The 24,192-nt window shown below is 45.7% G+C and overlaps 1 protein-coding gene across 8 annotated transcripts in view; it reads right to left on the bottom strand.

Moving 5' to 3' along the window:
- The window catches only part of PDE10A (phosphodiesterase 10A), a 1,305,213-nt gene that overhangs the window by 630,378 nt on the left and 650,643 nt on the right, over positions 1-24,192 (bottom strand). For all 8 annotated transcript variants that reach the window (XM_078648625.1, XM_078648626.1, XM_078648627.1 and 5 more), the window contains one exon: positions 18,685-18,840. In XM_078648625.1, the coding sequence (XP_078504751.1) occupies positions 18,685-18,840 (156 nt within the window). The remainder of the gene's footprint in view (positions 1-18,684; positions 18,841-24,192) is intronic.

Below are 24,192 nucleotides of genomic sequence, written 5' to 3'. Positions count from 1 at the left end.
GCGCCGCACGGTCCCTTGCGCCTTCCTTTGGGGTACCTACCTCTTCTTCAAGATCCCAACTTACCTCTCGAATCTCAGTCTCCGAGCCTGCAGCCTTTGTTCACTTTGTAACTTTCCTATTGGATAACATTGAGCACCCGACGGCTCAAAAGCACCCTGCCGCCCGAGTTCTGCTGGGAGTACACCTACTACCCTACTCTACTTCCCCACTTGCCCTGAGTAAGTGACCAGGAGCTCAGCTCCCACAGCCGCGTGACCTGCCTGCTTGCAGCCACCAACCAAAGGCCCCCTACCCTCCATTGGATTGCATTGGGCCTGCTCTCTCTGCACCCAGCTGCCCCTGTGCCGCTGAGGGTGCAATAACTGTACCTTTCTGACCCTGGGAGACCCCTGAGTTTATGCCCAGAACCTTACCCTCACCAGTTGAGTACTCACCTGAAAGCCGATAACTCACTTTCCTTCCATAGGCTAACATTGACTGGTTTACACTGAAATTTCTTCTAAGTGTCGATTTTTGCAACTTTAAAATATTCCTCTAAAATCAGCCGAATAACGTTTTCCGAAATTCTCACCTGGGATCAGGAGAGAAGCCAGTGCTCTACTTTCTAGTTCAGTGGTGAACCGCAAAAGTAATCTTAACTGAACTTACCAGTTACCTGCATTTTCTTCCATAGGAAACCATTGACTGTTTTGCTCTGAAATTTGTTCTGAGCGTCGATTTTTGCAAATTACAAATATTCCTTAAAAATCGTACCAACTGCTGAAACGTAAATACTTACCTGTCTTAGGTAGAGGTCCCAGTGCTGGATCTAGGAGTCCAGTACTGGATTACAAAACTAACGAGAACCTACTTTACCAGTGACTTGAATTTCCTTCCATAGGATAACATTGCTAGTTTTTCTCTGAAAAGTTTCAACTTTGAAAATACATTTATATCCTTTAAAAAGTACAACTGTAACCAAAACGCTTTTACTTAACTGTTTTCAGCAGGATCTAGTCCTGGAATTCCGTAAAGTAATCTATAAAGTAATCCACTGCATTTATGTAGAAAAACCCATTGAGCTCAATGTTAAATTGTGTTTAGAATTGTGTTGCCAATTGCAACCACTGTAGCTATTGTACTTGCAAAATCTATTCCCTTTCTGCAAAGTAATTACATAAAGTTACTCATATTGAGAAAAGTATATTTTGATACCTGTTGGTTCTAAAATAAAACAACTATATCTTTTGATATAAAACAATTGGCCTAGAGTTCAGTTCTTGAGTGTGTGAAACCGTTTGCTGACTGAGTGTGTACAACAAATGCTTTACACTGTCCTCTGATACTGCCTTACTGCTCTACCAAGCTACCCCTATAGAGAGTAAGGTCAGATCTGACTTTGACCTCTGTTATACCTCTGGGGACTCTATACACACTGTACCTTACTTTGGTCCAGTATATATCGAGCCACTTTCTTACATGTGTCCCATACCATTCTGCAGGCAGAGACTCTGGGACTGTGGAGTGAGCAATAACGCATTGAACTGGGTCACCTCCTTGCAGGAGCACACTTTTCAGGTAGCACAAAAGCCGTATCATTCAAAACTGTTTCCAGAAAACCAAGGCGTGCCGCAGGGCTGGTCTTTGAGCCCTACATCATTTAATGTGTACATACAACCACTTGCGGAGGTCATTGAATGCTATGGGTTTACCATCATCTCACATGTGGGTAACACGCAGTTTATCACGCTGTCACAAAACTCTTGCAAAGTGGCCTCGTCGTTTAGTCTCTGCCTTGCAGAAGTTACAAGGTAGATGGACGAGAAGTGCCTTAAGCTCAATGCTGGAAAGACTGTGGTGCTGACTTTGGGCATGCAATCAAACATCTGGTCTATGGCTTGGTTGCCTGTGATGTTGGGTCCGCTACCTGAACCTAAAGCTAAGGTTAAGAACCTGGGTATCTGGCTGGACAGAAAGCCATCTTTTGACAGCCAAATCTCACTGCAGTGGTGGGGTAATGTTTTAGAATTCTCAAGATGCTAAGAAATATTTTCTGGCTCCTGCAATAGCCAGCTAGAAAAACTGTGGTTCAGATGCACAAGATACTACTTGTGTAACGATATATCTTTAAGAGACATTAGTTAGTGATAGATTCCTCATCTTAGAATATCCCCAGGCTCAAGACTGGATATGGAAAGTTTTGCTAGCAGTACCCCCTGCGCGTCAATAGGTGGTGTTCTGCGGCTCCGCGTCAGTCGCTGGCGTCGTATGCGCCGAGATGACGTCACGGAGACTACTTAGGCGCCACCTGTGCGCGCTGACGTCAGTTCTGTACACGACTTTGCGCGCCAGGAACGCAGAGCCATGCAAGATACTTACCAGTGGTGCATTGAAACTAGTGCCCTGAAAGGCATGACCTTACCCTAGTAATCAGTTCGCAGAACGGGGAGGATGGGAGGGGCGGTAAGGAATCTATCACTAACTAATGTCTCTTACAGATATATTGTTACACAAGTAGTAACTTGTGCATCTGAAAGAGACACGTTAGTGATAGATTCCTTACCTTAGAATAGATACCCCAACAATACCAACCCCGGTGGTGGGTCTGCAAACAAGATTACACCAGAAAGTCGCGGAGAACAGAACGGCCAAAGAAACCGTCTCTCCGAACTTGACTGTCAAGGCAGTAATGCTTGGTAAACGTGTGCAGCGAGGCCCACGTAGCTGCCTGACAAATGTCCTGCAAGAGAACGCCGTGTCCCAAGGCAGTAGTGGCTGCCGTTGCCCTGGTGGAATGGGCACGCAGCCCCACAGGAGGCTCCTTATTAGCCAACGAGTAACAGGCTTTGAAGCAGAGAATGACCCACCGAGAGATGGTCCATTTGTGCACAGCCCAACCTTTATTGGCACCCACGTAGCCAACAAAGAGGTGGTCATCCACCCGGAACAGCTGTGTGTGCGTCAGATAGAATGAGAGGGCACGTTTTGGGTCCAAATGGTGGAGCCTCTCCTCCTCTTTAGAAGCATGCGGAGGCGGAAAGAAGGTGGGCAAAGTGATGTTCTGCCCGATGTGGAAGGGCATAACAATCTTTGGCAAGAAAGAAGGACGGGTCCTTAAAACCACCTTGTCCGGATGAACAGAAAGGATAGGAGGTTTAGAAGACAGAGCCTGGAGCTCACTCACTCTTCTGGCAGAGGTGAGAGCAACCAGGAAAGCAGCCTTTAAGGTGAGAAGACGTAAAGGACAGTTGTGAAGTGGCTCAAAGGGAGGGCACATCAAATAAGTCAACACAAGATGCAAGTCCCACTGAGGCATTATAAACGGGACCGGAGGGAACGTGCGTACAATGCCTTTCAGGAAACGGTTAACAACCGGGGACTTAAAAAGAGAAGGCTGATCAGGAAGCCGTAGAAAGGCGGAGATTACAGAAAGATAACCCTTGATAGTGCCCAGAGCAGGGCCCTGCTGGGCGAAGGAACAGAAGGACTTCGGAAAGAGGGGCAGAAAGGGAATACACAGACTTATCTGTGCACCATGCCACAAACTTGCTCCACCTGCAGGCGTATACCGATTTCGTTTAGGGACACCTGGCTGCCAGAATGACATCACAGACTTCGGGAGGAAGATCAAAAGCTGTCAACTGTCGCCGCTCAATCTCCACGCATGGAGGTGGAGGCTGGACAGGTTCGGGTGGAGGACTGTTCCCTGCTACTGCGACAGAAGATCCTCCCGAAGAGGCAGTCGGATCGGGGGATCGATCGCCATGCTGAGTAGCTCGGGATACCAGTATCTTCGTGCCCAATACGGAGCCACAAGGATGACTTGGGCCCAGTCGCGCCTGATCTTCGTCAGCACTCTGGGCAGAAGTGGTATAGGTGGAAAGGCCTACAACAGACCGCGGATCCACTCACGACGAAAAGCGTCGCCGAGCGAGTGCCGCCTTGGAAATCCCAATGCGCAGAACTGATGACATTGTGCTTTCTCTTCGATGGCGAGTAGATCTAACCACGAATGGCGAGTCAGTTCAGACACCATTCATGATCCATCAAGCACCGGCGGCTGAGTTCGTCGGTCCTGGCGTTCAGAGAACCTGCCAGGTTTTGGACCACCAAGGTGATGCTTTGATGTTCCAGCCATGTCCAGAGGTGCAGAGCCTCCTGACATAGGGTCCACGACCCCACCCCGCCCTGTTTGTTGCAATGCCACATGGTGGTGGTGTCTGTGAACACCTGCACTACACTTCCCCGGACCGAGGGAAGGAATGCTTTCAGTACAAGTCGGATCTCCCGCAGCTCCAGATGGTCGATATGGAGCCGGGACTCCGCCGGAGTCCAGAGGCCTCTGATCTCTGCCTCTCCCAAGTAGCCTCCCCATCCCAGGAGGGACGCATCCGTCACCACTGTATGCTCCGGTTGGGGAAGGGAGAGGGATCTGCCATTGACCCAATCACGATTTGTGAGCCACCATTGCAATTGTCGTGCAAAGCCCTCCGAGATCTGGACATGATCGAACAGGTTGCCCTGATGCTGCATTAGCAAGGATGCAGGAGACCATCAGGCTCAGGAGCCGGAGGGTCATCCTGACTGAAACCCGGGATAGAGGCTGAAAGATCTGAATCATAGCCTGAATATCCCGGACTCGCTGCTCGGGAGGATAGACCCGAAACAGCGTCAAATCCAGAACCGCTCCGATAAAGGGGAGCTTCTGAGAGGGACTCAGATACGACTTCGGCACGTTGATGGAGAACCCCAGCAAATGCAGGAGGTAGCCCGTAGTCTGAAGATGGGAGACGACTGCCTGGGGCGAGCTCGCCTTCAACAACCAGTCGTAGAGGTAGGGGAAGACTGACACCCATGACCTGCGCAGATGACCCGCGACCACTGCCATCACTTTGTGAACACCGGAGGGGTGCTGTTAAGGCCAAAGGGAAGCACGGCAAACTGAAAATGCTCCTGGCCTACTGGGAACCGCGGGGATGTAAAAATATGCGTCTTGCAAGTCCAGCGATACCATCCAGTCTCAAGGGTCGAGGGCAGCCAAGACCCGAGCCAGAGTCAGCATCTTGAACTTCTTCCGGAGGAAGCGATTGACGGTCCGGAGATCCAAGATAGGACGCAGACCCCCTTTGTCCTTCTTGGGGACCAGAAAGTAGTGAGAATAGCAACCACTTCCTACTTCTGGCCCAGGAACGCACTCGATGGCCCCCTTGGCCAAGAGTTTTTTGACTTCCTGCCGGAGAAGTGCCAAGTGTTCCCCCTACGGCTGGAGTCAGCCTTATCGCCAAACAGGCGAGTGCCACCAAAAGGCATGTCCATGAGCGAGCTCTGGACATCAGGCGAGAACCCAGTAGAATGCAACCAGGCATGGCGACGCAGCGCCACAGTCGTAGAAATCGCCCTGCCCAACGAGTAAGCGGTGTCCAAACCACACCGAATGGCGAACTTAGCCTCATCCTTACCCTCAGCAACCGCTAGGGAAAGTACAGCCTGGACCTCCTCAGGACACTGAGGCAACACCTGAGCAACGGTATACCACACCACGTGGGAATAGCGGCCCAATAAGCAGGGGATGTATGACGTTACAACGCATACTTTTACAACGCATACCTTTACAACAAAATTTTTACAACACAAAAACCATTACAACGCATGTATTTACAACGCATGTTTTTACAACGCAGGTACCTTTACAACGCATACCATTACAACGTAAGTATTGGTAAGTATATATTAATTTTTTAAATGTAAATTAATTGAAATTAATATAATTTAATTTCATTTAATTAATTTAATTTTACTTTATTTTTACCCTGTACCCCTGTAACCCAAAAACCCAAAACTGACCCTGAACCCTAAAAATACCCTTTTACCCAACAACCCAAAATCGACCCTGAACCCTAAAAATACCCCTTTACCCAAAAACCCAAAACTGACCCTGAACCCTTAAAATACCCCTTTACCCAAAAACTAAAAACTGACCCTGAACCCTAAAAAATGCCCCTTTACCCAAAAACTAAAAATTGACCCTGAACCCTACAAATACCCCTTTACCCAAAAACTAAAAATTGACCCTGAACCCTAAAAATACCCCTTTACCCAAAAACTAAAAACTGACCCTGAACCCTAAAAATACCCCTTTACCCAAAAACTAAAAACTGACCCTTAACCCTAAAAATACCCCTTTACCCAAAAACTAAAAACTGACCCTGAACCCTAAAAATACTTTACCCAAAAACCCCAAACTGACCCTGAACCCTAAAAATACCCCTTTACCCAAAAACCCAAAACTGACCCTGAACCCTAAAAAAACCCCTTAAAAAAACCAAACATATAACATTTTAAATATAATTATATACTTACCAATACTTACGTTGTAATGGTATGCGTTGTAAAGGTACCTACGTTGTAAAAACATGCGTTGTAAATACATGCGTTGTAATGGTTTTTGCGTTGTAAAAGTTTCGTTGTAATGGTAGTGCGTTGTAAAAGTTGCGTTGTAAAGGTTGTTTCCCTAAGCAGGCGGTGTTCACCGACCGCAGCCCCAAGCTGGCCGAAGAGAACAACTGCTTACCGAACTGATCCAGCTTCTTAGAGTTCTTATCCAGTGGATCCATGGGAAAGGCACTCTGCGACGTTGAGGCCTGGATGACCAGACTCTCAGGCGTCGGATGAGTGGTCAGATAGGCGGGGTCACCAGGCACCGGGCTTATCCACAGGGGCCCCTGTGGCCGGTCGCAACCAAGTGCCCAACAGGACGTCGGTGAGGGTGTCATTGAAGGGAAGAACAAAAGTTACTTACCTGTAAACTGTGGTTCTCCAGTATTGGTGTCTTTCATAGATTCACATGCTTGAATAATTTCCCGTCGTCGAAGTGGATGTCCCACGGTACATAAACAAGTAGTAATATATATATATATATATATATATATATATATATATATATATATATATATATATATATATATATATATATATATATATATATATATATATATATATATATATATAGAAAACGTATAAATATACATATAAATATATAATATACACACACATAGATATAAATAAGAAAGTTAAAAGTACCACAGAACAATATACGCCCATAGAAGCCTAAAGGGAGAATTCACTTTAGTAACATTTCTTTGTCATTATAATAGTCCACATCCCAGCCAATCAGGCTGCAGCACCCTCTAGAACCTTCTCCTCAGAAGCTCAAGCCCTCAGATTTTCGTAGCACCAAAGTGACCAAGAGTGCATGGGGAGAAGAGAGCCTCTGAGGGGAGGAAGGGTGGGTCGCATGTGAATCTATGAAAGACACCAATACTGGAGAACCACAGTTTACAGGTAAGTAACTTTTGTTCTTCTCCAGTATTAGGGTGTCTTTCATAGATTCACATGCTTGAATAAGAATAGAAAGCAGTACGCCAAGACATGAGTCATAAAAGGCAATAAGAGCAAATGCAAGCAAATAAATGCACATATGAACATTGCATATATATATGAAAGAACCTTTTATGACAGGAGGCGGGAAGGAACTTAGGCTCACATTCATCTGCAGAGATTCAGTAGCACCGCTTGACCCACAGCAGTGTCTGCTGCGTCAGCTGCCTCCAGACAGTAGTGCCTCTTGAACGTGTGCCTGCTTGACCACGTTGCCGCCCTGCAGATTTGATGTAGAGGCACTCCAGCAAAGAGGGCGGTAGAGGATGCAACTGCCATCGTCGAGTGAGCTCGCGCCGGAGCAGAAAGAGGCTTGCCAGCCCGTTGATGGCAGAAGGAGATGGCAAAAGAAATCCAGCGAGCAATGGATTGTTTAGTGACCGGATGTCCCTTGCGCATCCGTCCATAGGCCACAAAGAGCTGGTCTGATTTACGAAAGGCAGCAGTGCGTTGGATGTAGAATTTGAGGTGGCTTCAAGTCCAAAGAATGAGGAGAGCGCTCAGCGGGAGACTGAGGGTCTGGGAAAAAAGTCTTGAGAATGACGGGTTCATTAAGGTGGAATTCCGAAGGAACCTTGGGAATGAATGCAGGATTCGTACGAAGTATAACAGCGTGCCTTGAGAATTGAAGAAAAGGAGGCTGAATGGTGAAAGCCTGGATGTCGCTCACTCGCCTGGAGGATGTAAGTGCGAGGAGGAGGGCAACTTTCCAAGCAAGGAACTTTAATTTCGCGGAATGAATAGGCACGAAAGGAGGTCGGAGGAGCTGTGATAAGACCAGATTCAAACGCCAAGCAGGTGGTGGACGCCGGATAGGTGGAAACATCCGGAACAGGCCCTTAAATAACTGACGAATGATTCGAGAAGAGTACAGTGACGTGGAACCGTCGTGGCGAAAGGGGGAAATCGCTGCCAGGAAGACTTTAAGAGTGGAATGCGAAAGTCCCGACTTTGCCAAAAGGAGGGAAAAAAGGCAGGATTTGCTCAGGTGTGGCGAGCAGAGGATCGACCTTCTCCTTGTGGCACCAGCCACAAAACCGTTTCCATTTCAGTTTATAGGTCTTGACTGTGGAAGGAGCGCGTGCATGAGCAAGCACTTCTCTGCACTCAGGAGCAATAGTCAGATGGGCAAACTCATTGTGCTCAGGTTCCAAGCGTGAAGCTGGAGAGACGCCAGATCCGGATGGCAAATCTGGTCCTGGCTCATGGTGAGAAGATGAGGCAGGGGACGAAGAAGAATCGGATCGCACTGGGAAAATAGTAGAAGATCCGTGAACCACGGGCGACGTAGCCACTTGGGCGCAATCGAGAGGACGTGACACGGCTGAAGTCTCATCTTGCGCAGTAGGAGCGGAATCAGAGGGATCGGCGGAAAAGCGTAAACAAATTTGTTCTACCAGTTGATTGAAAACGCATTCCCGCTTGATCCGCTGTGGGTATGCCGACTTTTGCGGTTGAGTGGAGTCGAAAACAGACCCAGCTCCGGCTGGCCCCACAAGCGAAACACATACCCAAAGTCGGTTGATAGAGTTCCCACTCGTGATTGTCCGTAGCTGATCTGCTGAGAGAGTCGGCAAGGGCGTTTGAGGCACCCGGCACGTGAACTGCTATTAGCTGGACCCGATGATGAATCGCCGATTCCCAGATTTGTTGTGCCTGTCTGGATAGCATAAGAGATCTCGTGCCTCCTTGCTTGTTGAGGTAGTGCATACTGGTGGTGTTGTCTGTACGCACCAGCAGCGACTTTCCTTCCACCAGCATCCGGAAAGACTTCAGGGCAAGGAAGATAGCCAAGAGTTCCAGGCAATTTATGTGCCACGTGCATTGAACTGGCGTCCTTTTGCCCTTGACCGACAACCTTTCGAGGTGTGCGCCCCAACCCTCTAATGAAGCGTCCGTCGTAAGGGTAAGCGTGGGGTCTGCGTCCTGGACCGGCCGCCCAGATCCTTTGCTGGGCTGGATGGACATGTGATTTCTCGTGATTGATGGAAAGACCCAAGGCGTGAAAGACGGATAGGCAAGTCTGAGTGTGTTGTCTCGCTGCAACAAAGGTTTGAGCCTTTATCAGGCAGTCGTCTAAATAAGGGTAGAACTGTATGCCCTGTAGGCGCAGAAAAGACGCAACCAGAGCCATGATCTCTGTGAAGACTCTCGGAGCGGAACGAAGGCCGAAGGGTAAAACTTTGAACTGGAAGTGTTTCGATCCCACTGTGAAACGAAGGTACTTCCTGTGTTTGTGATGGATTGGCACATGGAAGTATGCATCTTGGAGGTCAATTGTGGAGAGGAACTCTCCGGGATTCAGGAACTGTAAAATTTCCAGCAAGGTCAGCATTCGAAATGTTTGTGATTTGATGAACTTGTTGAGGGCTCGGAGGTCTAGGATAGGGCGCCACTCTCCTGATTGCCTTGTTATAATCGAGGAACCACTTCGACAGCCCCTTTATCATAACTGCGAATTGCGCAAACAGTTCCTTCAAATGTGCAGGGGGAGGTCCAGAGGGTGGGCGTATTGGAGGAAATTTGAGAAATTCGAAAGTGTGGCCCTTTAAAATGACATCCAAGAACCAACGATCCGAAGTTATTTGTGACCAATTGTAGAAGTGTTGAGATTCGACCTCCAATTTTCCGAGCAGGAGAACATTTGATCCGTGGAAAGTCACTGTTTTTTTTTTTTTTTTTTAGAGGTGGCACCTCCTCTGTAGGTGTTTTTCCGTTGATAAGGCCTGGAATCGGATTGCCTATTCTGATTTTGATAGGAGTAGCGCTGCTTGTTGTCACCATAGAAGCGGTTCTGGGAGGAGCCCCGAAAATTGGAGGAAGTACCTCTGCCACGTGCGCCACAAAAGGGCCGCTTCCAGTACGGGAGAGAACCCAGGGCACGAGCAGTGTCCGTGTCTTTCTTGATTGACTCTAAGGCGTCGTCCACATGCTTGCCGAAGAGGGACTCTCCATCTAAAGGCAAGTCGAGCACTCTTGCCTGTACTTCAGGCCGAAAAGCCGTAGCCTTAAGCCAGCCCTGCCTCCGTAAGACTGCTGCACCTGCGAGCTGCCTGAAACCCGTTAAAGAAATATCAACTGCACAGTCAATAATTTCAGAGGAAATTTTCTCTCCCTCCTGCACGATCTTAAGGGCTTCTGCCCTGGAGGAGTCCAGAAGCTGGTCAACCAAAGCCGCGATCTCTGACCACATCTGACCGCCAGATCGTCCGAGGATGGCCAAAGAGTTCGCCACCCTGACCGTCGTAGCAGCCATAGTGGTGAATTTCTTTGCAATGGTATCCAGGCGGCGACCCTCCTGATCCGGTGGCGATGTTAACGGAGTTGCCGGGTTGCGTGACCTCTTTTGGGTGGCTTGTATAATGACGGAGTCAGCTTTTGGTTCCAATACAAGACATGCCGGTGAATCCACAGGCGCCTTTTACTTTTTGTCAAGGCGCGGAAGCACGGCCGGGATGGAGTTAGGCCGTTCCATTAGTTCAAGTCCCTCCTGCCATATAAAGTCAATTATTGGGATAGCATGTACTTGCTTCAGAGGCTGATCCTTGAAGTCATAAAGGAAACAGTCTTGTTGCTTGACCTCCATGGGCAAATTAAAACGCTTCGCAGCTCTCACCATCAAGTTGTGGAAACCCTCAATGTCCACTGGAGGAGAAGCCAGGGGAGAAGTAGGAGGAGACGATGGGGTCTGGGCCCGATAATTGTCCCAATCCGCAAGGACAGCGTCGTCGTCCTGGTCCGTATCATGGCGGACGTCATCATCATCAGTATCTGATCAGGAAGAACTGGTGATTTTGGTTGAGCAACAGGAAGTGGCTCCTTTGTTGGAGGAGGCGGCGTGGGAGAAGTCTGCACAGAAGGTGGGAAACGACGATTATAATCGTCTAACATGTGCTGAAGGTTTGGTATCAGAGACACCGTTATTTGTGCCATAGGAACCTCGTGGTCAACATCCAGCTGATCATCGTGAACTGGGAAGAGTGAACCCCCGTCATCATTGTCCTTATCCTCATAGTCCTGATATTTGATTGTGAGGTGTCATCAACATAAGACCCATCCGAAGATTCCTATTCTCCAGACGCAAAAAGTTGTGCAGGGGGGCCAGAACCACCTTGAAGAGGACTCAAAACCAGTGGAGCGGGACGTTTAACAAGAGAAGCTGTCACCACAGTAAAGGTTGTTGCCGTTGCCAGAGAATAGTGTCCCGTCAGGTCCAGTCGCCGAGCTCGTGGTCGAAACCGGCATCAAGGGATCCGCCAATGAAGAACTAGGCATCGACAAAGATGTGGGAGCCGTCGACGGAGCCTGGACTTTTCCCGTCAACGGCCGTGGTAGTCTTCTTCGTCGTCGACTGAGCTGCCGATGAGGAGGTGGTCGTCGACGAACTCAACGAGGCTACCGTCGATGAAGATGGTATCGTCGACGAAGATAGTACCGTCGACGAAGATGGTACCTTCGATGAAGGTGGTTTCGTCGACGAACGGCGCGTCGACGAAGCAGTCGTCGACGAATGCTTCTTTGGCAAGGCAGTCGACGAGACGGATTTCCTCGCCGTCGACGAGATCTTCACAATAGAGGTTATGGGCCTAACCTCTTGGCTCGTTGTTGACGATGCGGACGTAGTCGTCGTTGTCTTTGTGGACGAGCATGTCGTCGTCACCGTAGGCACAACGTCGACGGATCTGGTCGAGCTGCCACTCACTTTGGATGACGAGGGCACAGATTGGGACTGCGACGCCAGAGAACCAGGTCCCGTAGGCGTAGAGGCCGGCAGACCCCGTGGGGAGACAGACCTCGGAGCATCCACCAACTTCTTCCTTTTTAGAAAAGGAGAAGGCATCTCAGTCTCCGACCCACATTTGAGAGAGGTCTCTGAGTGGAAGGAAGACACACTCTCCACATCAGATAAAGGATTGTCCGAAGTCTTCAACCTCTGTAGCCACAGAAGCAGACGGGCCTCTCTATCCTTTAGAGTCTTAGAAGAAAATGTTCTGCAAAACTTGCAGTCCCTCACCTCATGGTCCGGGTACAGGCAGTAGATGCACTTCTTATGAGGATCCTCATGGAACAGGCGAAGTTTTCCACAAGCAGAAGAAGGCCTGAATAAAGATTTCTTTGTTGAAGACATTGTAGTTGAAGATGAAAAAGGTTTGAAGATTGAAGAAACTGAGCAGAGCTCAGGGAGACTCCCTTCACACGACGTGCGGTAGAAAATCTGAGGGCTTGAGCTTCTGAGAAGGTTCTAGAGGGCGCTGCAGCCTGATTGGCTGGGATGTGGGCTATTATAATGACATGGATATGTTACTAAAGTGAATTCTCCCTTTAGCCTTCAATGGGCCTACATTGTTCTATGGTACTTTTAACTTTCTTATTTATATCTATGTATATATATTATATATTTATATGTTTTATATTTATATGTATATTTATATGTTTTATATATATATATATATATATATATATATATATATATATAAGCGCTCCACTTGCACCTGCCTGAAACTGCGGATTTGGGAAACACGCAGCTGATTACGGACATGGGAGTACAGCAGAAAGGGGGTGCGACTATTTTTAAGCCGACTTCCACCTTCATGCCCGTGATGGGGTCAGATGCCATAGACACTTTTTCTGAGGCGGTGTTACAGGATCTACGTACAATGAGGGGGAATACGAAATTCAAATATGAACAACAAAACTTCACCAATAAACAACATTTGGCACTCAAAAAGTTGTGTGAGGACTCATCTTTGGTGTGCAAACCCTCAGACAAGGGGGGAAACATCGTTTTGCTCACCAAGGCACAATATGAACAGGAGGCTTTACGCCAGTTGAATGATTCCAGCACTTACACTAAAGTTAATACATCTGTATATAACACCAGTATTAAAGAATATCACGATATGATCTTGAGGTGGTACAATAGTGATATGCTGAGCTGCGATGAGAACCTATTTTTGAGATGCCCAAATCCAGTTACCCCCCACATTTTACCATTTACCTAAAATACACAAGGACCTATTGAACCCTCCTGGTAGGCCGATTGTGGCCTCACAGGGCAGTCTCACGGAACATTTATCTATGTACGTTGACTCTTTTCTTTCCCCACATGTTACGGGTTTGAAATCCTATCTGAAGGACACCAAGCATTTCTTAAATATAATTGAAGATGTGGTTTGGAGTGATGGTTACACTATGCTGGTGATTGATATCACCAGTTTGTATACGTGCATTGGGCATGAGGAGGGACTTTTGTTTATTTCCTGGTTTCTGGAAACAAGACCGGTAAAATATTTTGAACACAACAAAATGTTGCTTGATTTCCTAGGATTCTGCCTGAATAATAACATCTTCCTATTTGGCCAAGATCTATATAAACCGCTCACAGGCGTGGCGATGGGTACCTGCTCCGCCCCCAGCTTCGCGAATTTATTCGTGGGGTGGTGGGAGGAGCAGGTGGCCTGGTCCCCAGTGAATAAAAAGTGGAATGAACTGGTTAAATGTTGGTACCGCTACATCGACGATCTCTTTATTATTATAGAGGGGTCGGTCGATCTAGCAAAAGAATATGTAGCGGTACTTAATGAGAATAGTAACAACTTGCAGTTCTCAGGGACATTTAGCCAAATGGAGGTTAACTATTTAGACTTAACAGTCTTTGTAGATGATGGCAGGTTACACACGAAGCTTTACCGTAAGGAAACTGCTGGTAATTCGACCTTATTTGCAACCAGCAGTCACCCTACAAGCCTAGTGAATAGTATACCCAATGGGGAATTATTGAGGATAAAGAGGAACAACACAAAAGAACAGGATTTCCGAAAGGCAGCCAACAGTAGCATCCAGAGATTCAAAACTAGAGGTTACAAAGAGGGAGTACTTAAACAGGCAATGAAGAAAGTTTGCAACTTGGATAGGAGTGAACTACTCAAAAAAGAAAAAATAGAGAATGTTGATAACAATTAAGTCTGTCGGAGGGACGTTTAGAATGATCACTACGTTTTCCCGTAATGCTTCTGAATTGAAACGCATTATGCGTAAGCATTGGAACATCTTGTTAACTGACACTGCCATTAAGCAAGATTTACCACCTTACCCTCTAGTTACCTTTAGGAAGGCACGAGCACTTAAAGACTATTTAGTACATAGCCATCATGAAGGTACCACATCTAGATCCAAGTCCGAACCTCTGAAAGGCTTCTACCCTTGCGGGAAATGCAAGGCTTGCAAGGGTAGTAGGCGTATAGCACAGTATAGTGTACCTGGGGTCAAACAACCTAAAAAAATAGTGAAGTTCCTCACATGCTCCACACCTTACGTTGTGTACTGTCTAACATGTCCTTGTGGCAGAAGGTATGTTGGCAGCACAACGAATCCTGTCAAATTAAGGATTTTAGAGCATCAAAGGGCAATTCAAAATGCAGACGTGAATTATCCTGTAGCCAGACATTTTGACAAGGAACATAAACGCAACAGGGATCTGTTGACGTATTTTTGTCTGGATTCCGTCCCTGCCCATACAAGAGGAGGAGACAGGTTACACAAACTAAGGCGATTGGAGTCGCGTTATATAATTGACCTACAAAGCAAAATGCCATGGGGATTAAATGTACATGAGGACTTGGCAGTCCATTTGATCTGATGACATTCAAATAGGGCTTGATTGATCAGTTGTAAATATTGTATATATTGCTGACTCTGTTTTCTATTGCTTCTAGTAGCTTTTCTTTTCATTTCTTGTAATGTATTGCCTTTTAAATGTTTATCGTCACGTAATCTAATTTGCATTAGAATCTACTTTGGCCCATTCAGGGCGTGATAGTGGGGAATGTTAGTGGGAATATCGACTTGCATAAAATGTACATAGCCCATTTGTGGGCATTATGGTAATGGCCATTTTTTGATCGATTCTGATCCAGAATGTATAGAGCCATGAATTCATTGTGTATGCACAGTTGTACCCAGCTTGATTTAGAGAGCGATGTGCAACATTGTATATTCTCGACCCTTTCAAAGATGGCGACCGCGTTTACTTCTAGTGGTCCTATCTTTGTGTCATGCACTATTACCACGTGATGATTTAAAAGGCATTGAGGCTTTGCGGCACTTTGTTGTTTTGAACACTGACGAAGGCCGAGTGCCGGAAGCGCGTTGTGAACAAATAAAAACTTAATCGTGTATTTACTCCTGAGTGCTGCTACCTGATTCCCGGAATTGACTGGGAGGGATTGTTGGAGCTGATATATATATATATATATTTATTACTACTATTTTATGTACCGTGGGACTCCCACTTCGACGACGGGGAATTATTCAAGCATGTGAATCTATGAAAGACACCCTAATACTGGAGAATCAGCGGCTCCAGAGAAGTAGACGCCGTCTAGAGCACCTCAGTGAGGTTAGTTTTGAGGGTCACCATAGGAAGATCGAGGTTGAGGACCTCAGCAGCCCGACGGAGCACCATTGTGTAGGAAGCGCCCTCCTCCATTGTAGGCGGAGGAGAGGCAAACCCCGGGTCAGAAGAGACATCGAGGTCGCCTGCATCCTCCAGATCGTCCACCCAGTCCTGCTCGGAGTCACACTGACAGGCAAGAGGGTCCTCGGACCCCTCCCAGTCATCCTCTACCTCCGCTGCAGGAGGAGCCGGACGCGGGGAAAGTGCTGAAGCCGGAAAGGGGACAAATGTCATTGGAAACTGCGCCGTGAACGGCGCCAGCCGGGCCTGGACCGGTGCCGCGTCCCAATGCGGATCCCAGGCAGGAACAAAATGGTCCTGGAACCCGGGCAAGGGTGGAACGAACGGCACCCACTGCGGCGCAGGAGCAGGCAGCACTGGACCTCGTGGCGCCGGGGCCGGAGCCAACAGCACAGGATCCTGTGGCGCCGAAGCTGGATCCGCCGGGCCAACAGGATCTGGACATGGGACCGTAGGGCCCGAAGGTACGCCGGTGGGAGCCCGAGGCCTAAAAAGGGTAGGCCGCAGGACTCCCAGGTTACAAGGGAGCCGCAGGGGCAGAACCCCTTTCCCACTCGTCCGCATCCCAGGGTCGACGGGGGGACGTCTGAGAGAAAACACGCTTCTTCAACTTCTTCTTATGTCGTCGCTTACCGGAATCCAAAGGCAAAGACTTTAAAGCCCGAGGAGCGACGACTACGGCCCCGCGAGCGGTCCCGGGAATGGTCCCTGGACCCGGAGCGGCGGTGGAACGAATGCCGGGCCTCCAGCAGTTTCCGGTGCCGCTCCCTCAAGGCCCTCGGGGCCTGGCTCGATAATCCCGGCAGGCCCGGGAGTCGTGATCAGTCTCCAGGCAGTAGAAGCAAACATCGTGGGGGTCCGCCACCGACATATTGTGACGGCAGGCCCCTCGTGACTTAAATCCAGGCATCCCTACGTGCACCAGGAGAGCATGGGGGAGACAAAAAGATTCAAAAGAGTAGTCAAAAAGTGACTAAGGTACGTGCTCTATCCGGATCTGCAGTTGCTGGCGCGGAAAAATAAAGAACTGATGTCAGCGCACACGGATGGCGTCTAAGTAGTCTCTGTGACATCTCGGCGCATACGACGCCAGCGATGGACGCAGAGCCGCAGGATGCCGCCTACTGACGCACAGGGGGTACTGCTAGCAAAACTTTCCGGATCCAGTCCGACGCCTGGGGTTATTCTAAGGTAAGGTAAGAATTCTATCACTATTATGTCTCTTTCAGATTCTGATTGTGCCAAGGCTTGCTTACTGCAACGTGTTGTACCTTGGGGTTATACAGGGTCAGATCAAAAGACTTCAGAGTACAGAATGCCACTGCACGCCTTATTCTGAATCTTCCTAGGTGTGTGTCAATAGGGAACAGACTTAAGAACATGCACTGGTTGCTTGTTAGACATAGGTCCTCTTTTAAAGCGTGGTGCTATTGTCACAAGGCATTTGCAAAAAAAGGACCACAGTACCTTCAATCTCTTGTCAGACTATATATACCAACAAGAAATATAACATCGGCTGGGGAAATGTTGGTATTTGTGAGTAAAATTAAAAGACCACGCTTAGGTGGGTGCTCCTTTGACTATCTGGCACCGAATCTATGGAACTCTTTGCCTCTGACGATTCGCCAAATTCAGTTAGACTATGTTTTAGGATACAACTTAAACTTGATTCTTTAAGGGTGGGAGCTAGGGAGTTTAATTGTTTTATTTGGGGCTGTGGATTTCTGTACCTAACATTAGGACATCTCATTGAGGTAGCTATGAGCTTTATAAAATGTGTTATTATCTCCCCAAAGGAGCCCATCTTCCACCCCTCTGCTTCGATAACTCCAGAATCCCTTTTGCAGTGGCAAGACATACCACTCTGACAGATTTCACTGGTAAATTTCACTCATGGCGGATACTGGCCCTAAAGAGGCAGCAGGAGCAGAGGAATGGGCTGCATGAGGGGATCTCAAGAGAAAGCAGCCATGTCAGCAATCTGATAGCTCCGACACTCAAAGAATTTTTATAAAAGTTTCAATGTTTTGAAGAGTGCTTGGTAATGGATCTGACAATATCATACATTATGAGACAAAGTATACATTTAAACAAATTATGTTATCCCTGTGCACACTTGTCACTTGATTTTTATTGCAAATTTTCACGTTCTGGTCAGCGCTACTCCTGTTGCACGTCGTCAAAACGGTGCCTTGGTACAACAAAACAATGGAGTGAGAATAGACCTTCTCACAAAGAAAGTGCGCTCAATTGCATGTGGAACGGTTTGTTCCCTTTCAATATCTCAAAACTAATTGTAATTCACATGACTCTTTTCATTATGTCCATGGTTCAAACGTTTATTTTCTTCATTCAAATAATGGGTATGTTCAACATATTATTCCACTGGATTCATTTCCCAATCTTCAAAATAACACCCAATGCATTTCGGGACAAAGAAAAACAAGGACCCTTCTTCAGGGGTCTGTAACAAAAACATACATTTGCCACTATGCCAGTTTAAAGATCATCACAAGGAAATGGTTGTGAGATTCATAAATATTTCTGGGTTATTTGAGACATTCATCTCATTGAGGCTTTCGGTGACCTCATATTAAAATTAGAGTGTGAACTGTAAAGACAGGATAATGAAGGCACCCACTTCATATTAATTTGTGTTACATAGGTAAATGTGTGGCCATTAAACATTTGGGGCTAGTGTGGACACCCACTAAAAAGTTGATTGCAGCTTCAACACATATAGAACAATGCATGTGTGCTACGTACCAAACCAAGTAAATTAAATCATCACCTGTTGATGGCTGATATGGAAGGCTGCCTTCCCCCAGTGCCTATGAAGCTCAAGAATTCCAATGAGGTCACCAATTGCTGTCATAATTGGTAAACAAAGAACAGACTGGATACGAGTCCCTGAGTCCAGCCCAGTACCTTTGGGGAACCGCTCGTCCTGAAACGAGACGAACAGCAACTTGTAAACATGGTAAAGGGAAAGGCTAACATCAAACAGTTTTACACAAAATAAATGATGCGAAATCTAGGAAATTATTTGCACGTTTCCTTCCTGATGAGGGCATTATGTGCCCTGCCTACCATCACGCAACTCCCTATTATTCTAATAGGTCATAATACATTAGAGGAATAGACAAACTCCTGGCTCGTCGTCCTTATTATGATGTGGATGCTCATTTCAGATCGAAAAATATTGGGTTCAGAAGAAAGAAAATTAATATAAAACATTACTCCAATTGTCATTCATAGGTGGGGATACCAGGGATGCAGTATAAATCTTCATTTTGCAATATAAACCTATTCATTAAAGCGTGATTTAACGTGTTAAATAAAATGGGCACATTTAACACAAATTTAAGTAGGAAACCACACTTAACCATTGTAAACAACCACTCAAGTTAACATCTTGTAAAGAAATAAGTTCGCTTAATATTAATGCCATCTTGACCGTCTACTTTTCACATTTAACACTAAGAGGTCTGCTCATTTATTTTCAGAGTTATTTTGCATGAGATGGTTTCTTTTTCTTCCCACTGTACATGCTGTATTTTCCCAAAAGCCTTCTGTTAGCTAGTGAATAGGAATTTGTTATATATTGGACAACCGGTAGTGAGGTTCTCATCAGGAGGATAGGAAGATGCCAGGAAGTGAGACTTGTGGAAATAGTTGTCTGAACCACAGAATTCTGTCCAGTGTAACAACTCAAGGGAGTAACCACCATTGTGCAAACCAACATGGTCATAGTCTGAGAAATATGGGACTATATTCGCTCCCAGAGTTTGGAGGAAAAGGATTGGTTCACAAGAGTGGGAACAAGCCAAAATGAGGCAACTGTGTATGCTGAATTATAATAGAGCGTGCTCCTTAGACTAGATGGAGCGTACAGAGCATACCCCATTATGGGGAGGTTTGTTGACCTCTAACTGAAAAGACCCTTCTCGCCACTCCTACTCCCCACAGCCTGAATTCTTAGGCTTCATGCTTATGCATTCTTATTCCCTCATTAGAAACCTTAATTTGTTTTTCAGAAGCGGACATCTTACTTATTGCCTAAATACCCCTTCATAGCCTATCCTTCAAATTAGATTAGGGGATTCGTTTCTGGAACACACTTGTTGCATATGTTTTATACTATTTGTAATTTGTGTTAATGCTCTATTTTGTCTTATTTTGTAATACTGACTTTTAGACCACTCAAGTCTGTAATAATGCCTACTACAATTTGAATACTTAATGAACTAATGGTCTGGACTAAACTAATTTGTTAATAAATCCTTTAAACCCACTTCATTTCTTTTTGTCGTTTCCTGTGAAGTCCGAATTGGTCTTCATTGTCTATAGAAATTACATATAAATGATAGCTCCTTTTCCACTCTCCTCGTCGACTGACGAAGGTCCATATGACCAGTAGCGGGGTTTGAGATACATCTGTTGTATAATGGTACATCATTTCTAAGCTCCTGTCTAGAGGAAGCAACAGCCTGGAACTCATTTCATTACTGAATTTTACATGCATATTTTGTCCTTTAAGAAGGTGTTGGGTTGCGTTTCATCTTTTCATGGGCCTAATCATGTGATCAAGACCTCATGAGGGCCACAATTACCAGAACACCTTTTTAGGAATGGATTGATAGATTGCCAGACAGACTGACATATACACCAGCCCAAAGTTGTGGTTATCCATTTTAATTCCCACGTGAAATTTGATATCCGAAACAGAATACACGGCTGAAGGAATTACATCATCCTGGCTCAAAGTCAGTTGCCAGCTGGCTGCCGGAAGGAGTGATTTACATGCTAAGAAAAGCACAGAAATTCACAGAGACAACACAAATGCTGAAGTGACGTTATAGTTAGGTGTTAAAATAATATAAGGATTAACATTAGAAAACTGAAAAACAACTGAAATTCGCCTGTTATTGTTTAGTGAGCTAACTAACTTGCGCCCCTGTCATGCACCACTTAGGACATAACATATTACTCATGACATGTTAACTGACATCACTGATAACATCATCCACTCAGGACACCGTTCAATATGGTCTATGGACTTGTATATATACATACACACAAATATATTCCATTGCAAAAATGAAAGTGAAGTTAAGGTTACAAATTATAACCAAAAAATGTCTGAAAGTAGCCAGTTACGGTTAATTATACTAAATATAGCTCGCACTATTCCAAGAACAAAACAGATATTGGCCACCAAATGCAGTGCTCATAACCTCATACATGTGACAATACCACAAATGTCATTGATGGCATGACTGTTGACATTACACAACACCTTACTATTGACATAATTGGCCTAACTATGTATACACTATTCCTTTATTTTGATATTTAAATTATGTCAGATTGTTAATTTGTATTATTTATTGCTATAAATAGTTTACGTTTTTAACAATATTTTGACCCACACATTTGGTGGGTGAGCTATGTTTTTTAGGTTGAGGAATTACATATTTGGTGTCACCTCTATAAAGGCCCTTCGCAGTGGGGATTGGCTGAAGGGGTTTGTTACAGACTCTGGTCTATGGCCTGGCCCTGCGCCCAATTCCAGGTGCACATGATCTTTGGGCTGTGTGTTATGAAGATTAGTCACCATACCTTGCCTTGCCTTGCCTTTGGCTAGGTATAAGAGATGGCTACAGCTCCTGGTCTTTGGCAATACCCTGAGCACGGTTGGACTGGACTTTAGACCCTGGTGTGACAGATCAGTGTGTGGGTCATTTTGTTGACTGTTTGTAGTCCTGTTTTATGGACTGATGAGTCATTTTTTACTATTAATTTCCTGGATATTAAAACAAATATTACCTGATGCAAGCTGAAATTCATGCAATCTTCCATGCCTTGAAAAACACCTATACAACCAGTCTTTACAAGTTCAAGACTGGCCCATATCTGAGGATATATTGAGAGCAGTATAGGGTGAAAACAGGGTAGTGCATTGGATATGCAGAGTTAGAAGAAAAGCAATATTAAGTAAAAGTAATAAATATGTAGATCAAAAGGACATGGAAGGTATATAGATGGACAAAGGACGGTAGTATATGTAGATTAACGATGCATTAAATAAACTCTGGCTTTCAAATGTTGCACTTCAAATTAGTTTTATTTATTTTTATATACACACACATATATATATATATATGTTTTGTAGATCAATAGTGAAGCAAATGTAGAAAAATAGTTATGATTGAAATGTTTAGTTATTTATGCAGTCACTTATATGCATGTTAAAAACAGAGATATCAAATTAGCCCTTGCCTTAGTAGTGGATCTTCTGTTTATATTCTTGCTTATTTTCATTTCTTCTCAAGATCAATAAGCCATATATTTTCATTGATTTATTTTGAATGATATTAACCTATGCTCAAGGTTGCTAGCCAATTTGTATTTCTCATTACATATGTATACACTGTGTACTTTATTTTGCATCTGACTTACTGAATGATATATCTATAAAGTGGACTATTGCTGAGGTCTCTTGGCGCTAATGTGAGTGAAAACCAGGCAAAAGCGGACAGATCTATAGCTTGGCGAAAAGCCATGTTTTTATAATTTTCCTGAAAAGAGTCCTGTTGGACTGTAGTCGGATCTGTACGGGGAGGGAGTTCCACCGTTTGGCCGCTTGGTATGAGAAATCCCATCCTTCCCATCTGGCTCTTCTTCTCTTAGGGGTACGTACCAGTCCAGCATTGGTGGACCTAAGGCAGCGTAGTGGCACATACCGAGCAAATAGGAGTTGAATATCCGCAGCTCCTCCTCCATACAAAGCTTTATGCACTAGACAGAGGGCCTTAAACTCCACTCGCCACCGAAGTGGGAGCCAATGGAGCTGCTTAATACTAGCAGACGTGGGACGATGTTTGGGTCAATCAAGCAGTACCCGAGCAGCCACATTCTGGAGTGTCTGGAGTTTGGTAATCTGCCCTGTGTCAGCTCCTAAGTATAGAGCATTGCAGTAATCAACTCTAGAGAGAACTAAGGCTCTCTTTAGTGGAAATGGGATAAGAAATGCATTACTTACCTGTAACAGCAGTTATCCAGTATTGGTGTCTTTCATAGATTCACATGCCTGAATCATTCCCCGTCGTCGAGATGGAGAGCCCCGGTAATAGAAAAGTAATGTCCTATAGACATACATAGAGAAAAGTAGGCCTAAAGGCCTTGCCTTAGTAGCCTATCTATGTCCTTTTGTAAAAAGGACCAAAATCCTGAAGGTAGCCAATCAGCTACCACCTCCCTCTAGAACCTTCCTGCCAGGAGCCTCATCCTCTCAGATTTTCGTACGCACCAAGCTAGGTAGACGTAACATATGTTATGGAGTGAGAGATGAGTCCTTCCTGGGGAGGCGGGAGGGTTGCATGTGAATCTATGAAAGACACCAATACTGGATAACTGCTGTTACAGGTAAGTAACGCATTTCTTATCCAGTATTATGGGTGTCTTTCATAGATTCACATGCCTGAATCAGAATAGCAAGCAATACATTATGCACATTTGCGATGGAACATAACAAATAGTCTGAGAATACATATCATGCGACTAGTAACCATCAGCAATACAAATAATTAAGTAAATAAATGTGCATACCATTGCAGGACGGTGGGAAGGAGGAAGGCTCATCTTACTGGAATAGATGACGAAGTACAGCCTGGCCCACAGCTGCATCCTGCATCAGCTCCGTATCCAAGCAGTAGTGCCTGGTAAATGTATGCAGCGATTTCCAGGTTGCTGCCCTGCATATGTCCAGAATCGGTACTCCAGCGAATAGTGCCGCCGATGTGGACACAGCCCTTGTGGAATGCGCTCGGACTTTGGAATGTAATGGACGTCCGGCTTTGTCATGGCAAAAAGCAATTGCCGCTGATATCCATCGGGAAATGCTTTGTTTGGAGAGTGGCATGCCTTTTCTAGGTCTGCTGAAGGCGATGAAAAGCTGATTTGTTTTTCTGAAATGTTTTGTTTTGTCTAGGTAAAATTTTAGACATCTCTTTAGGTCCAAAGAGTGAAGAGATCTTTCAGCCACAGTACTGGGGTTCGGGAAGAATGATCGAAGTACAAGTGGTTCATTTAGATGGAAGTCCGAGGGGACTTTAGGAATGAAGCGAGGATTGGTTCTTAAGATCACTCTGTCCTCTCTGAACTGCATGAAAGGATTTTGCATTGAAAGAGCTTGTAACTCACTGACCCTTCTCGCTGATGTTAAAGCCAAACGAAGTGCAGTTTTCCATGAGATGTATTTGATATCAGCCCTATGGATGGGCTCAAATGGATGCTT

This window comes from Lissotriton helveticus, chromosome 6, assembly GCF_964261635.1.
Source record: "Lissotriton helveticus chromosome 6, aLisHel1.1, whole genome shotgun sequence".
Classification (NCBI taxonomy): Eukaryota; Metazoa; Chordata; class Amphibia; order Caudata; family Salamandridae; genus Lissotriton; species Lissotriton helveticus.
Note: the sequence above shows the minus strand (reverse complement) of the source record. Positions and strands in the feature narration are given on the sequence as shown.